Source organism: Paramormyrops kingsleyae, chromosome 13 (genome assembly GCF_048594095.1).
Source record: "Paramormyrops kingsleyae isolate MSU_618 chromosome 13, PKINGS_0.4, whole genome shotgun sequence".
In the NCBI taxonomy this organism is placed as follows: Eukaryota; Metazoa; Chordata; class Actinopteri; order Osteoglossiformes; family Mormyridae; genus Paramormyrops; species Paramormyrops kingsleyae.
This window is the reverse complement of record NC_132809.1, coordinates 6,872,317-6,886,898: the sequence shown is the minus strand read 5'-3', so window position 1 is coordinate 6,886,898 and position 14,582 is coordinate 6,872,317. Positions and strand designations below refer to the sequence as shown.

The 14,582-nt window shown below is 42.8% G+C and overlaps 1 protein-coding gene across 3 annotated transcripts; it reads right to left on the bottom strand.

The window, feature by feature from the left end:
• Positions 1 to 2,136: 2,136 nt before the first annotated feature.
• Positions 2,137 to 13,992, bottom strand: LOC111857426 (cysteine-rich secretory protein LCCL domain-containing 2-like). Of its 3 annotated transcripts, none has more exons than XM_023838283.2 (14): positions 10,384 to 13,992; positions 10,091 to 10,209; positions 9,298 to 9,430; positions 7,937 to 8,052; positions 7,644 to 7,744; positions 6,959 to 7,195; positions 6,453 to 6,513; positions 6,318 to 6,384; positions 6,093 to 6,223; positions 5,864 to 5,907; positions 5,690 to 5,762; positions 4,897 to 4,972; positions 3,864 to 3,994; positions 2,137 to 3,035 (listed from the first exon to the last, which is right to left on the bottom strand). In XM_023838283.2, the coding sequence occupies exons 1-14, from the start codon at positions 10,660 to 10,662 to the stop codon at positions 2,984 to 2,986; spliced, it is 1,620 nt and encodes a 539-aa protein (XP_023694051.2). In that variant the 5' UTR covers positions 10,663 to 13,992; the 3' UTR covers positions 2,137 to 2,983. The 3 variants fall into 3 exon arrangements, with proteins under 3 accessions (XP_023694051.2, XP_023694052.2, XP_023694053.2); XM_023838284.2 differs by having other exon boundaries at positions 6,959 to 7,174; XM_023838285.2 differs by lacking the exons at positions 2,137 to 3,035; positions 5,690 to 5,762.
• Positions 13,993 to 14,582: the final 590 nt, after the last annotated feature.

Below are 14,582 nucleotides of genomic sequence, written 5' to 3'. Positions count from 1 at the left end.
CCAAAAGCGCCATCAAGTGGGGGTCAGAAAATACAGTAAATGGTTCATGAAACGTCATTTTGGCCATCACTACTCCCGACTCCTGGTAATCAACAAGTTAGCGAGTTCGACAGGTTCTGTCAAAGCAGTTACTAGGCAATTCTCATGAGGCTCTTAAGATTAATATAGGAAATGTTTATGATATAATTTGTTAATGCCATCCATCCATCCTCTACCGCTTGTCCGTGTCGGGTTGCGGGGGCAGCAGTCTAAACAGGGAAACCCAGACTTCCCTCTCCCCAGCCACTTCATCCAGCTCCTCTGGGGGAATCCCGAGGCGTTCCCAGGCCAGCCGAGAGTCTCTCCAGTATGTCCTTCCCCGTGGCCTCCTTCCAGTGGGGCTTGCCCGGAACACCTCACCAGGGAGGCATCCAGGAGGCATCCTGAGCAGATGCCCGAGCCACCTCATCTGGCTCCTCTCTATGCGGAGGAGCAGCGCATCTGCTCTGAGTCTCTCCCGAATGACCGAGCTTCTCACCCTCTCTAAGGAAGAGCACAGCCACCCTGCGGAGGAAACTCATTCTGGCTGGTTGTATTTGCGATCTCGTTCTTTCGGTCACTACCCACAGCTCATGACCATAGGTGAGGGTAGGAATGTAGATGGACTGGTAAATCGATAGCTTTGCCTTTTGGCTCAGCTCCTTCTTCACCATGACAGACCGATGCAGTGCCCATATCAGCCTGTCGATCTACCCTTTTCTGGCTGAGGACCATAGTCTCAGATTTGGAGGTGCTGATTCTCATCCCAGCCGCTTCATGCTCGGCTGTGAACTGCTCCAGTGAGAGCCGAAGGTCATGGTCTGACGAAGCCAACAGAACCATATCATCTGCAAAAAGCAGAGACCCAATCCTGAGGTCACCAAACCAGACACCCTCATCGCCCTGGCTGTGCCTAGAAATTCTGTCCATAAAAGTTATGAACAGAATTGGTGACAAAGGGCAGCCCCGGCGGAGTCCGACTTACTGCCGACAATGCGGACCAAGCTCTGACACCAGTCATACAGGGACCGAACAGCCCTTATGAGGAGGTCCGGCACCCCATACTCCTGGAGCACTCCCCACGGGACACGGTCGAAAGCCTTCTCCAAGTCCACAAAGCACATGTAGACTGGTTGGGCAAACTCCCATGCACCCTCCAGGACCCTGCTGAGAGTATAGAGCTGGTCCACTGTTCCATGGCCAGGGCGAAAACCACACTGCTCCTCCTGAATCCGAGGTTCGACAATCTGACAGACCCTCCTCTCCAGGACCCCCGAATAGACCATACCAGGGAGGCTGAGGAGTGTGATCCCCCTATAGTTAGGGGGACCAGAGGGTGTGCTCTTCTTAAAGAGAAGGACCACCACCCCGGTCTGCCAGTTCAGAGGCACTGCCCCCGATGTCCACACGATGCTGCAGATGCATGTCATCCAGGACAGCCCCACAGCATCCAGAGCCTTGAGGAACTCCGGGCGGATCTCATCCACCCCCGGGGCCCGGCCACTGAGGAGCTTTTTAATCAGCTCAGTGACCTCCACCCCAGAGATAGGGGAGTCCACCCCCAAGTCCCCAGACTCTGTTTCCTCGTTGGAAGGTGTGTCGGTGGGATTGAGGAGGTCTTCGAAGTACTCCCCCCACCGACCCACAACGTCCCGAGTTGAAGTCAGCAGTGCCCCATCCCCACCATAAACAGTGTTGATGCTGCACCGCTTTCCCGCCCTGAGCCACTGGATGGTGGACCAGAATCTCTAATTTGTTAATGCATTATTATAATTATTAACAACATTTTAAATGCATATAATTACATTATTGGCCACTAGTCTTTTTATTTAATTATTTAAATTATATTTAATTTCGTTTGGCCTAACTTACCAAGTTTTGGAGTTGCATTCCCCTAATCCTGTTTTTCTCATTGGATATGTGTATTTTAGTACAGAATTTTAGCCAACACTAGGTTTTTCAGGAATGCATTAATCCCGTTGTAGTAGGTCTGACTGTATAAATAAATTTCAGTTTCTTTTCAGAGAAAAAAAAAGGGGGAGAAAAATTGAACAATGTCATCAAAATGACCGTTAATGAAACAGATCTTTTTTGACAAAAAGAAAATCTCTGTAGAAATGAATGCATTTACATTTATTTGTGTAACAGACACATTTGTCCAAAGCAATGTGCAAGTAAGGCAGGTAATGACACAACACTGAAACAGCCTGAGATGAATATAAACTTTACAAAAACCGTGACGATCAACAGGGATAGGACGTTAAACAACAGAGACATAAGCAAATGGAGTGCCACCATAGGAGTAAACTGGACATGAACTCAAGTTTGGATCTCATTACATGACTTACTACATTAACCTTTTTAACATTAAATTATTTTAAGAAATGACATAATATGCTCATCCATTTCCTATCACAGAATCTCCAAGGGTTCCAGGTCCCCTTCTCCCCATCTTAGCAAATTTCAAAAATTTTAATTTATAAATATATGATAAAGTTTTATGTTTTGAAACACTGGCATTTTGCAATTCAGTGCTTTACATTATGACATGTTCACTAGCGGCCAAAACTGTGGAAACACTTATAATATTTAGAGATTGAAGAACTTCATTCCAGTTACTCCACTTATTTAATTACTCAATGCATATTTGTAACATTCTTTGATTGTTTATAAATATTACCACCGATATTCGTGTAGTAATTTTTAAAGCTTAATGCCAAAAATGCTAGGTGTTTCTTCAATTTTGGCCATTGTGTATGTGACAGCTGGATGTGGTGAAGAATTTCTTCACCCTTAGATACTGAATGTGAAACTTAGGGAGAGAAGGGTAAACCCTGTCAGGGGAGTCTAATTAGTGGTAAGATGCTAATCAGATCCTTTGAGGCTAGATGCTTGATTCTGTGGTGTGGAAGAGGACATATTGTTTGTCCCCGAAACAGAAAAGGTTTCCTCTTGTCATTACATTTCACTGCTTCACAGCAAAGACACGGAAAGAGCATCCTTCATGGTCCTTTTTGCTGAAAGGGAAAAACATCTTCAAATAGGTACGATATCATGCACACTTATATTCCATCACCCTAAAGCAACAACGAGCTGATAGTCTTTTGCTGTAAAAATCCACTGTACTGTTTTAGCTGGCAAAGCTAATTGTGCGATTAAGATCTGACATGGTGAACCTGCCACACAAGTTGCACAATGGGTCACAAAGTTTGAATTTGAAACCCAAAGCTAAACAGTGGTTTGATAATGTTTCGTAATGTTGCTATTTTAATAATATGTTTGGATGATGTCACTCTAATACCACCTAATATCAATTCAGCTAGTATAATATGCCAATACTGACTATCCAATTACTATCAAAATGTCAATCTGCACACCACTGATAATTATAGCCATGTCAATTAAAGGCTTTTCAACTTGGGTGGTTCATCAGTTCACATAAGCTTTGGTCATCTCCCTTTTCTGAGCCATTTGATTTATGAAGGACAAACAACTTATCATTGATTCTTCTATAACTAAATCCCAGTCCAATGGTAACATTTCATCTTCATTAGGAGAGGATTAAGCTGCCAAACTGTGGATTTTAGCATGGACCTCAACAATACATTTCATTTCACTGGAGCTGATTTTGCCCTTATTGTTTTTCCAATAGATGTCCCAGCATGTCATACAGATCATGTGGTCCCTCCAAACATTAATCTGTGCAATAATTCATAAGTATGCAAAGTTTCTTTCCAAGTAATTGACCCTTGGTGTACTGGGTCTTCAATTTGACCACAAGGCCTGACCACCAAGGAGATGCTCTCTACAGTAAACAGCGATAACTAAAAATACTGAGAGTGCACCTTTCAGACCGGATGCCATTTTTCAGTGTTCCAACATAGCGGCTCCTTTTGTCCAGGGGCAAGACATCCACATATCCCCCACTGGATCTCATCACTCCAAGATGGATTGCAGCACGGCAGATACTGGAATTCTAAGGAAGAACAGGAAAAAAATTCAATAACCCAGGAAAGCAACATATAAGCTTACAAGTTTTGATATACATTGCTTATTCCACTGACTAACTATTCCAATTTTGATCCCAAGTAATAAAAAAAAAAAAAAACAATAAGTAGGATTCATACTATACTGAGATAAGCATAGCACTTATTTACATTCATTTTGATCTGAGTGTATTAATGACACCCAAATCTAATCCACTGAGATTATATCAGAATGCATTAAAACATTCTCATTGTCTCTGATTTGTCTGACTGCAATTACCACTAGCTGATGTTCTTATTGTCTATAACTGACTATTGTGCCAAACTATTCCTTCATAGACTTGCTTTGAATCAAGACTACAGTAACCTGGTGCTACCCAGTGCAGTCCTGAACAACCCTAACCAAGGTCCTCAGACACAGATGCGGAGTGATGTGTGTGAATGCTCCTAACAGCACATACTGAGAATCTGTTAGGTCTCCTGAGAGCCGGGAATTTTGAAATAAAGAAAAGGGCAGTAGGCTTGAGGGACTGAATGTTTTAAAATATGTGGTCCAGTATCTAGCTTGATGAACTGCAATTCAAGATTTACACCAATCATGATTTCCATCAGGAACTTACCTGCCTTTTTCCTGGTTAAGCCAATTGGTGGATTAACAAATATCCTAGGAACAAAGTGCCCAACCACTAACCTCCCGATTAACTTAATTTCCATGAAGGTTGTCAAGAGTTGTGAGTCACATCATATTTAACAACTGTGGCATCACAGTTTTGTGTAGTAACATTACACAAAAGTTACTAATGACTGCTCGCGGATATGAGGTCCAATTCTTCTCCACTGGCTGTTTCAATAGTTTGGAGACAACTGAGTTCTGCTAAGACCAGGTCCTTACATCTGTGTAGATGTTGTTCCCAATCACCGGGGCCCAATAAGATGGCTCATTCTTGCAGCTGGATGAGCAGAAGACTCTGAGGAAAAGTATGGAATGTGTGTGATACAGCATGTAAAGACATATACAACAATAAACAGAAAATATGGCTATTAAACCATCACAAAGGTTTGGTTAGATGCATGCATAGTACCTACTAATATATCTTCCAAGCTATTCTGGTAGTACTTTTATTATAGGTGTGAAAGTATCTTTGGGAATTTGAAATGGGTCTGGTGATAGACAACCATCTGTCAGAGACTGTGACTTGAATGTGGTGGTCTAGGTCAGAGACTCTCAACCCGTGGGTCACAATGCTAATTTGTGTTGCAGTAACTTCTGAATGGGTTGTGAGGCAGAATTGGAAATGTAAGCATTTTAATACCAGCAAGCTCCTATGCGGATCCCCAATCAGATTTCCTAGCCCCAGTCCCAGAATTAACTTATATAAGTGGGTCTTTTTGGGTCTGCAACTGTTAGTGCAAAATTAGTGAGCACTCAACCAATCCAAGAAGCCAAACCACAGATGCTTAATTAAAAAAAATCACTGGCACATCCAATCAGGCTTTGTAATATAGCCATTGATTGGCATAAACTGTGCAAAGCAGGGACCGCAGGGTCTCAACTGAGCTGGCATGGTAAAAACTGGGTCATGGTGCAAAAAGGTTGAGAACCACTGGTCTAGGTTATGCCAGCTCTGAGCAAACAAGAGCTAATTGTGCAAGCATGAGAGCGACCAGGGAACAGGGCCATCTACCTTGGGCAGGTGGAGGCTGGCTTTTTGAAAGGGCAGATCTCAGCCACAGTGGTATAGCAGTCAACTGACTGCTCTTTGGGCAAAAAAACAAGACTGTAGTCATGTACTTTTTTCCATGCAATATCAATCAAAAAAAAGACACATTTAAACAAAATTATATCATGGACTCAATACCTTTCACTTTTGCTACAGCAAATGCATTTCCTGCTCTGTAATTGCTGAAAAAGAGAAGAAAGAATTTTGTCTAGTGTACTTAAAGCATGTCAATAAGTATTCAGCAAAAAATCCATAGAATAATTCTTCTGTCAGTCTCTCATTGAATTGTGCATAAATAAAACTTATGTTGAATGAAGTCTATATGCATCAACATTCTACAATGGTACACGAACTGTAAGGTGTCTACCTCAAAGACTCTACTCCATTCTTCCATGCCTTGACAAAGAACGGGAGCTTGCCTTTCCGTGTGACATCTACTAGGCCACCACTGGAATCCATCACCCCACTATGCAACGCAGCTCGGCAGATACTTGATTTCTGGGGAAAACCCAAAACAGCATCTTACACAGTGTTACATGTTCCTTTCTTTCTAGGTGTCATGTGATTTTTAAAGGTACTACAACTGGCTCACCACATCGTAGAAGGTTGAACCCCACACGCTACCTCTTTTGTTCTGGCAGTTGGCAGGACACCTGTACCTGTAATGTTGAGATTAGTCACCAAATAATATCAAGGTCACCAGAAGATTCTAGATAGACATACTGACCTGTGGCATGTTATTCCCTTGCATCTGTCTCGCATTTTTGTCTCACAGTTGATATTTTGTGCTGTAATCAAGAGAAACATTCAATTACTTTTTAATTTTTGAGTACACCTGCCTAGGGAAGGGCTTGTGGCACGTTCAGCTAGGAGACGACCCCTGGGCAGACCCAGTACACCCTGGAGAGATTCTCTCTCTTGGCTGGCCTGGGAACGTTTTTTGGTATTCCCACTGTGGAGCTGGTTGGGGAGAGGGAGGTCCAGGCATCCCTACTTAGACTGTTGGCCCCGCAACCCAACACCAGATAAGTGGCAGAAGATGGATGGATGGATGTTTGAGTATACATGGCTACTGCAGCTTAACACATGGTCAGCGAAGACAGATTCTGGATAGACAGACTACTGCTTGGATGACAAGCTAACAATCAGCCAGTTTGTGTGTTTAACAGTTTATTTATTACATTCCACTGCTTAAGATCTATTGATTTTAAAGAGCTCCTCCCTTTTACTTACTTAGGAAGGTGCTCTCTGTACGTTTGGGTGTGGATGTCTTCTTCAATGCTGAGGCTGTCCTGTGGGATGAGGACCTGTCTGATGTCGTTTTCTTTGCCACAGAGGGCCCCCTATCACTGGGTTTGGGGCCAAGTTTGATGGGGGTCGTCCGGGTTTGGACTGACACCTGGAGCTTCTCTACCTCATTCAGGTTCTCAGACTCTGGGTGATATGGCTCTGAGAAGAGGAATACTATCACTGTGTGGATAACAAAAGCAAGTAGCACCCAATAATATGAGCCCCACACAGAATTGTATAAGTCCATACACAGAAATATCATACATAGATTCAGTCAGATTGTTCAGATACCACATGCCACAATCAAATGTCTATGTCAAAAATCAAAGCATCTTTTATTGTGAATTTCAGATTCATAATGCATGGGTCATACACTGAAGTGAAATCTCTGTTATTGGTCATAGTGCAAGTGAAAAATTAATAAACAGAATAATGAGACATATAGCCATGATGTTTCAAGACATGGGCATAAAGACATAGACAAAGAAATACAGTCAACCACTTAATTAATGAGGAAAGATTGTGCTTCCATGCCATCTGCTTATCTGCATAAGGTACAATAAGTAGATGCGGTTTCAGATCAATGAATTCTATGATGGCCGCTCATCTTTCATACCACTCTACTCACTTTTGCGGCAGAGATTTTCTAGACAGCCACCCCCAAAGCTGGGTGGGCATTGCGAGCATGGGTGGCCATGTTTATAAGGGGCTTCTCCAATCCAGTTCCCCCTGAGAGTAAGACAAAGACGTGTCCAACTCTGATTACACGTCACTACTTTAAGGATAAAATGTATAAATTAAATCAAGAATTATCTTGACATTTTTATTTAATTAATTCTGGTCAACTATCAATGCCATAAATAACAGCACAGTGTAGGAGATTTAGCACTACAGAAAAGTCTAAACCATAAATTCTCTTACTTTGGCGAATAATTGCAGACCAGGTAGACAGCGTTCTTCCAAATCTCACCCCAGACATTCATCTGAGAGCAAACGTGCACCGCACACCCCAATCGATTGGTGGTGGCCCAGACTAGCTACAGAGAAGCAGATCGAAAATTTATAGCACATAGGCCATTAGTCATTTTGCCAGGTTAAGTTTGAATGAATGTACAGATTATACAACGACAAATAAGTCAAATAATGTGTAAAAGAAAAAAAATGGGTACAATGGAATCCAGATCCAACTTATACAATGTTCAGTATAAAATTCAGACCTGTCTTTAATTTCCCAGTCATGCAATTCAGAAATTACTCCAAAGAAATAAAACCTTTAGTAATTGTATCTCTGAGGCCTCCATTCCCTATTCTGTACTTTATTCCCTGCAGGATTCTCTTCCCAAACAGTAGGCCAACACCCCACTCATTGTGCCTTTTAACCATACTCTGCAGAATTCCCCGCTGGAAAAAAAAACTGTGGAACCATGTGGTTCACCCGTTAATTTCATATGTCATCAGCTATAATAATTCTCTTAAGAGTATGCATGTAGCCAATTTAAACAGCATGTTGCCAGTTACCCCAGGTATTAGGTTATGTGCATAAGCAATAAAACATTTGGATAACCACCTAGTTAAAAAATGAAAGCTTTTTTCTGTCTTCCAGATGGTGTAGTTAGACCCAGAGAGGAGCAGATGTTTTATCTGAGGAATGTATGTCTATTTGACAAAAACAGTGAGAAATATTTACCCAGTGACTCAGCAGAGACAGAGAAAACCACATTACTGTGGCTGACCTGGCATAACCCAGCACCAGTCCATAAAAAAAGAACACGGGAAGTATAGAACACCGAAAGACCCAGCAAAAATAACTTGTACATGATTACATTGAACTATGGAGACTGGAACAATCACAAGATGAGTGACTACTGCAAGATGGACCTTCCAACACCAAGCACCAAATCAAGAGACTGTCTTCTTGTGATGGTCACGGATTTAGGGGCAGAACAAGGGGGAACAGTGACCACAAAATACAAGGAACTCTTGTATTCTTTCTCTATCCATTCCTCTTTCTCTGCTTAGTTGAGACATGCTGACCCACCTCTTCATCCATGCTGGGAGACTCTAATTCACTTAGATTTTGTAGTTATTAATACGGAAGTTACACAAGCTGAATAAACTCCAAAGCGGCTCTAAATACATTATACATGAAAGCAGTTTTGTTGTGTGTATTGGTTCTACTTAAATGTTACACACACTACTCACAGCCCATCAAAGAGGGTACTCTAAGATGAAAATGAATAACTAGCAGATACAGTAGCATTTCTGTGTTGTTGAACACTCACCTGGGTGTAGTGAGTACACATAGGCCCAGAGCATCGTTCAGGGCAAAAGGGTCGGCACTCATGTGGGTAGGGGTATGTGTAGTCCCTGACCTCATCGTACCAGGCCTGAACATGGAAAGCAGGTGACTGAAAACTGCAACAGAAAGACCCAATGACAGCTCAGGGAATCTATGTCAGTCGTACTGCAAAGAGTTAATAGCTCAGAAAACCATCGAGAATAAAATCATTTATCAAAGTCTGTTTGAAAATGAGCCAAAAGGTCTAACAATTTTCCATGTGATTTTGGGAGCTAAGAACAAAAGCTAACTAAAGAGAAGCATTAATGATGAGAGCAGGGATTCAACCTTTTCTGAACCCCTTGCTGCTGATGTGTGATCACATTACTCAGCTGCCTTCTTGTCAACATGAATCAAACCAGCGGTAGAAAGTTCAGGTTCAGAAAGTACTAATCCAGAACAAGATTATGTTCCAACCAACCAGTTGAGTACTCTGTGATTGTGACTCCTTATGCTCAACTGGTTTATTGAAACAAAATCTTGGTCTGGATTGGATAATCGAGAGACACTTTTCATTATTTAGGGATCCATTCATGATCACAACCAGCCCATTGACCAAGTGTGCATTGTAATGAATGCTGATTTTGTGAAAATGAAATCAAAACAAATTAATATGTTTTAGTGAACAGTCTCTAATGTGGACTGTGTGTGTTCACATGCTTCAGTGTACCAAAAGCATCCCAGTGATGTCTTCAATGATGGGACTGTGGTGCCTTCCACAATGCTTATTCTCTCACCTGCCCCAGTGGACAGCAAGGTTCTGGCCAATGGACGGAAGCAAGTCCTGAGGCCCATGCTCCCATATACACTGCCGAGCCCAATGAGAGGCTGACCGCTCCAGTTCATCATCCCATACCTTTGCATAAATACCAGACCATCAGAACCTTCAACTACACAGTAAGTTACATTAGAGAATATCGGAGAGAGAATAATTTAGCTACTATAGCACACAACATGCCGTTGTTGTCAAAGGAAACATTAGTTGGGCCCATCTCTCGACACAACCCAATGAGGTCCTGCCCACTCTTACCATTGGCTCCATGTTAGAAGCAGAAGGATACACGCCTCCTCGTAGTTTATTATGAAGTTTGAGGATATCCTCCCTATCAGACCACAGGATGGACCGTCGGCCCCTGCTTAGACTTGCATCCTTAGTGCGGTTCTGGTACCCATTTTGGTACCGATCCAGCAGATCCTTCAGCTCCGGGGAGTTCGGCAGAAAGAGACCATCTCCATCTCCATCTTGGGCGGTCAAGATCAGTAAAGCAAGGGCAGTGGTAGTAACTGAATACACAGCTGTGAAGTTCATTTTTTGCTTGGTCTGCAGAGTTCCTCAGTTTATGTTCAACTCCTCAGCTCCTGTGTAATGATCTGAAGGGTAACATACTCTTGATGCCCCCAAACTCACAGAACCGACTTAATTTAAAACAACATGCTGCTTTGAAGAAGTAAACAACCATGTCACTGTATAATACTACAATATCATGGGTTTAGCAAACAACAGGTCCAGAGGTAGAGATTTCAGGTCCAGAGAGTACACATCCAGACTAAGATCTTGTTTCAACCAACCAGTTGAGTACTCTGTGACTGACTCTTTATACTCAACTGGTTGGTTGAAACAAAAATCTTGGTCTGGATGTGTACTCTCTGGACATGAAATCTCCACCACTGAACAGGTCCCTAATACAGGTTTAGAAAGTATGTTCCTTGTTAAATTACAATTACATGCATTTGATAAACAATGGATAAAAGGTACCCAACCACATTTTAAGTTCAACCAACAGCTTAAGAATGCAGTGAAAACAAATCCAACATACTGTAGAGTGTTTTAAAAACTACTGTACAGTTTACAGATCGAAGTTGGGAATTTCCATTCCAAGCTTGAGTCAACTTTTCATCCTGACTGGCAAAGCATGTGTAGAAGGCACATCTCACAGGATACGCTGCCAGTCCACCACCTCCTTCCCAGGCCCATTGGCATAGAGACGCCAAGTAGAACAGCTCTGGAGTCTGGGAGCAACCAGGACAGTACAGAGTGATGTTTACCCTGCCCTGTGGGATGGATCCACTGTCTGACACCTAGGCTTGTGACTACCTGCTGTCGCTATGCCAACCACGCGGGCTGTGCCAGCCGCAAGCAGGCCTGGACCAACTTTCTCTCTTTCCTTTGGGCTAACAGATCTTGCCTTCTCATCTTTGTTATGAATTTTATACTGACATGACAGACACCCCCAAGGGCTGGCCAGGCTAAAGCAACAAGCTCAACCCCAGTGACCAAGGCCCTGGAATCATGGGCTTTCATTCTAAGAATCAAAAAAACTCAAGCAATTCCCTTATGTTTAAGAAATTCCAGGGTCAGCTGAACCCAACAATAAATATGAATAATTTAATGGGAAATGACTTGGATGTGATTTTTGCATCAACTGAAAGTAATACATGAAAAGGCACGTTTTAGACAAATGTTCAATGTTCAAATGTTCAGCTGAGGAGAGAACAGAGCTCTCTCTGTGGAAGGCGTTTCATACATTCATCTAGGGAGAACATGTTCCTCACTCTCTGAAAAGCACGTATATTCACCTAAGGAAAATGTGCACCTCATCCACTGAGGGCAATTCACACACTCATCTGAACATTCATACCAAAATCTCTGCAGAAAGTATTCCATACATTGATATAATGCAGGGGTCACCAATTCTGGTCCTGGAGGGCTACAATCCAACAGTTTGTAAACCTTCATGTTTAAATACACTTGCACAACCTGATAATTAGCTGACTAAGATGTGTTTGAGCAGGAAAATCTGCAAACAGTTGCGTTCTGGCCCTCCAGGACTGGAGCTGGGGAACCCCGATCAAAGGAGTGCATGCACCTAATTGTGAATGTATCATTCATTTAGCAGCATGGACCTCCAGTCCTACTCCGTCTTTTCCTTCTTTCGTCATCAAGTATTGTATTTAACTATTAAAACTAAAAAGACTGTTGAATAATTACTGAATCAGACGTTTTTGGTTTATTTATGACAAACCACAGTAAAATTGCCCTGACCATAATTAAACCAGCTCAAGAGCACATCTTACCTTAGCAACAAAGTTGCACAGAACCTGACCTTGAGCTTTCAAGACTTTCCTGTCTGCCGTGGTAAATATCTTCCAAGCATATGAGGCTAAACTCCTTGCTTCCTGGCAACTGAAGCAGAAAGTACCTTCCATGGAAAGGAGACCCTTATGAAGAAAGGAGGAGGGGAAGTAAGAAACACATGCCCAGCCTCCCACCCAGGTATGGTTTGGCAGTCTTCTGATGAAAGTTTTCTTGAAGAAAAACAGAGAATGTGAAACCCATTGTCACTGTCAAGACCAGACTAGGACCAATCAGTGGACCTGCACATCTACGAAGGCAGTTCACGTAGCAGTGCTGCTAAATGTCTCGGCATAATCGGCATCACATCGCGAAGCCGGCAGCATTACTTAGCGTGGCTCCTTCCCCTATGTGGCTTTCCAGCAGAGACCAATAACTCATGGTGTTGGTCAGTGATGCCAAGGCGACAGGGAGGCCTTTCAGGATGGCCCTTGCCTTGGCAGCACGCAAAAGCTGCACTGTGCCGTTTACCTTCGTGAGGCAGAAAAAGATTCTTGGCATAGCAGTGTGAGGAATAACCCCAAAGTCACATCCTTAGCAATAACGGACTGCTGCTACCAACACCTGCATACTGCTGAGCGAGTGGGCAAACATTCTTTTGATGGGAGTGTGTGCACGCTGTGTGAAGTGTCTGCAGAGGAAAACTATTACAGTGTCCACACAAGAAGAGCTGCTAGATTGGCTATCATGGGGGATAGTGACCCAGCGTCCACAAAAGCAGCTGCAACACCACGAGACTCATAATATAGCTGGGAGTGAGGCTACAGAGCTACAGACATGGGGCTAACACCCCCATGGTTAAATTATCTTCCTGCTGGTCAGTTAGCAGTTACCATGGGGTTAAGCCAAACAGTGGCCAACAGTGCAGAGTAATCCAAAACTTCATTTTCACAAAGCAACAGGCCAATGAGACAGTAATGATCTCATTCAAGATGGAAAGACAACATTAATCATATTCATTAACATCACTAAGCTGCACTTACATGCTGTGTAACCAAATAAATAACAAGGGGACACATGCTATGTAAGCTCTTTAAGGCAGCTGGGCCTGGGAAGGACTCCAAATACAATCGAGCAGAAGCAAACAGAACTTCAGCATTTACATCAATGGCAGCCAGGAATAGAGGGTGATTATAAACAGAGGCATCTTCACAGAAAAAAGAAATAACTTAAGTGATAGGTATAAAAGTAGGAAGTGTTCCGGGGGCTGTTCCACGGAGCAGGATTTCATGCTTAGCCGGATAACTTGTCGGATTTAAGGTAGTCTGGGATAAATGTAGGGGAATGAAAATGAAGTCCATTTAGCCCAGACTACCTTAAATCCAAGAAGTTATCTGGCTAAGCAAGAAATCGTCCTTCATGGAATACCCCCCTGGTCTGGGAGTCAGGCTTGGGAAAACCAATAATGCCCTAAAACATTAGAAATGTGAGCATTAAGAAATATTTTATAATACATGTAAATCATGAAATATTTATGAATTTTCAAAACTTTCTGGCATAACCTCCTCAGACATGAAAAAGGTATGGCTGAAAACAGTAGACTGTGGCTATAATGTGAAGGAAGAACTTTAATTTTCCCGCTAAGACAGAACGAATGTGCAAAGGCAAGAAACACTGACGGGTAGCCAAGCGAGACTAAGCCATTTAATTTGTGACAGCAGGACAATCGAGCCACCTCTCACAGTCGTGTTTTCACAGAAAAATTGCTGCTCACAAACATTTCCTGGCTATAGCCTTCACACCGAATACATATCGCATTGTAAAGCAGAAATACTGTAACAGAACGCGAGAGTGAGCAGTGTTAAGTGTTCCAATCTGAGGTCACCGCTAATACCACATCGTTAGAAAGTAATCACGTTACATAATTGTGAGGGCACACCTGTTAAGAGAAGCGGATGGGGATCCGCTTCGGACTGACTGCATTTGCCGTGTGCGTTTAGAGGCACCGTGACATCAGCAGGGGGGGAAGAAAAAAAACAGCTTAACACCACCGCACGATTAGCATCATCAACATAACGGTAGACACCCGTCGAATTAGAGTAACCTGGATAACTCTTCCCATACAGCAGTAAGATAGAAGTGGGAGCCTGGTATTG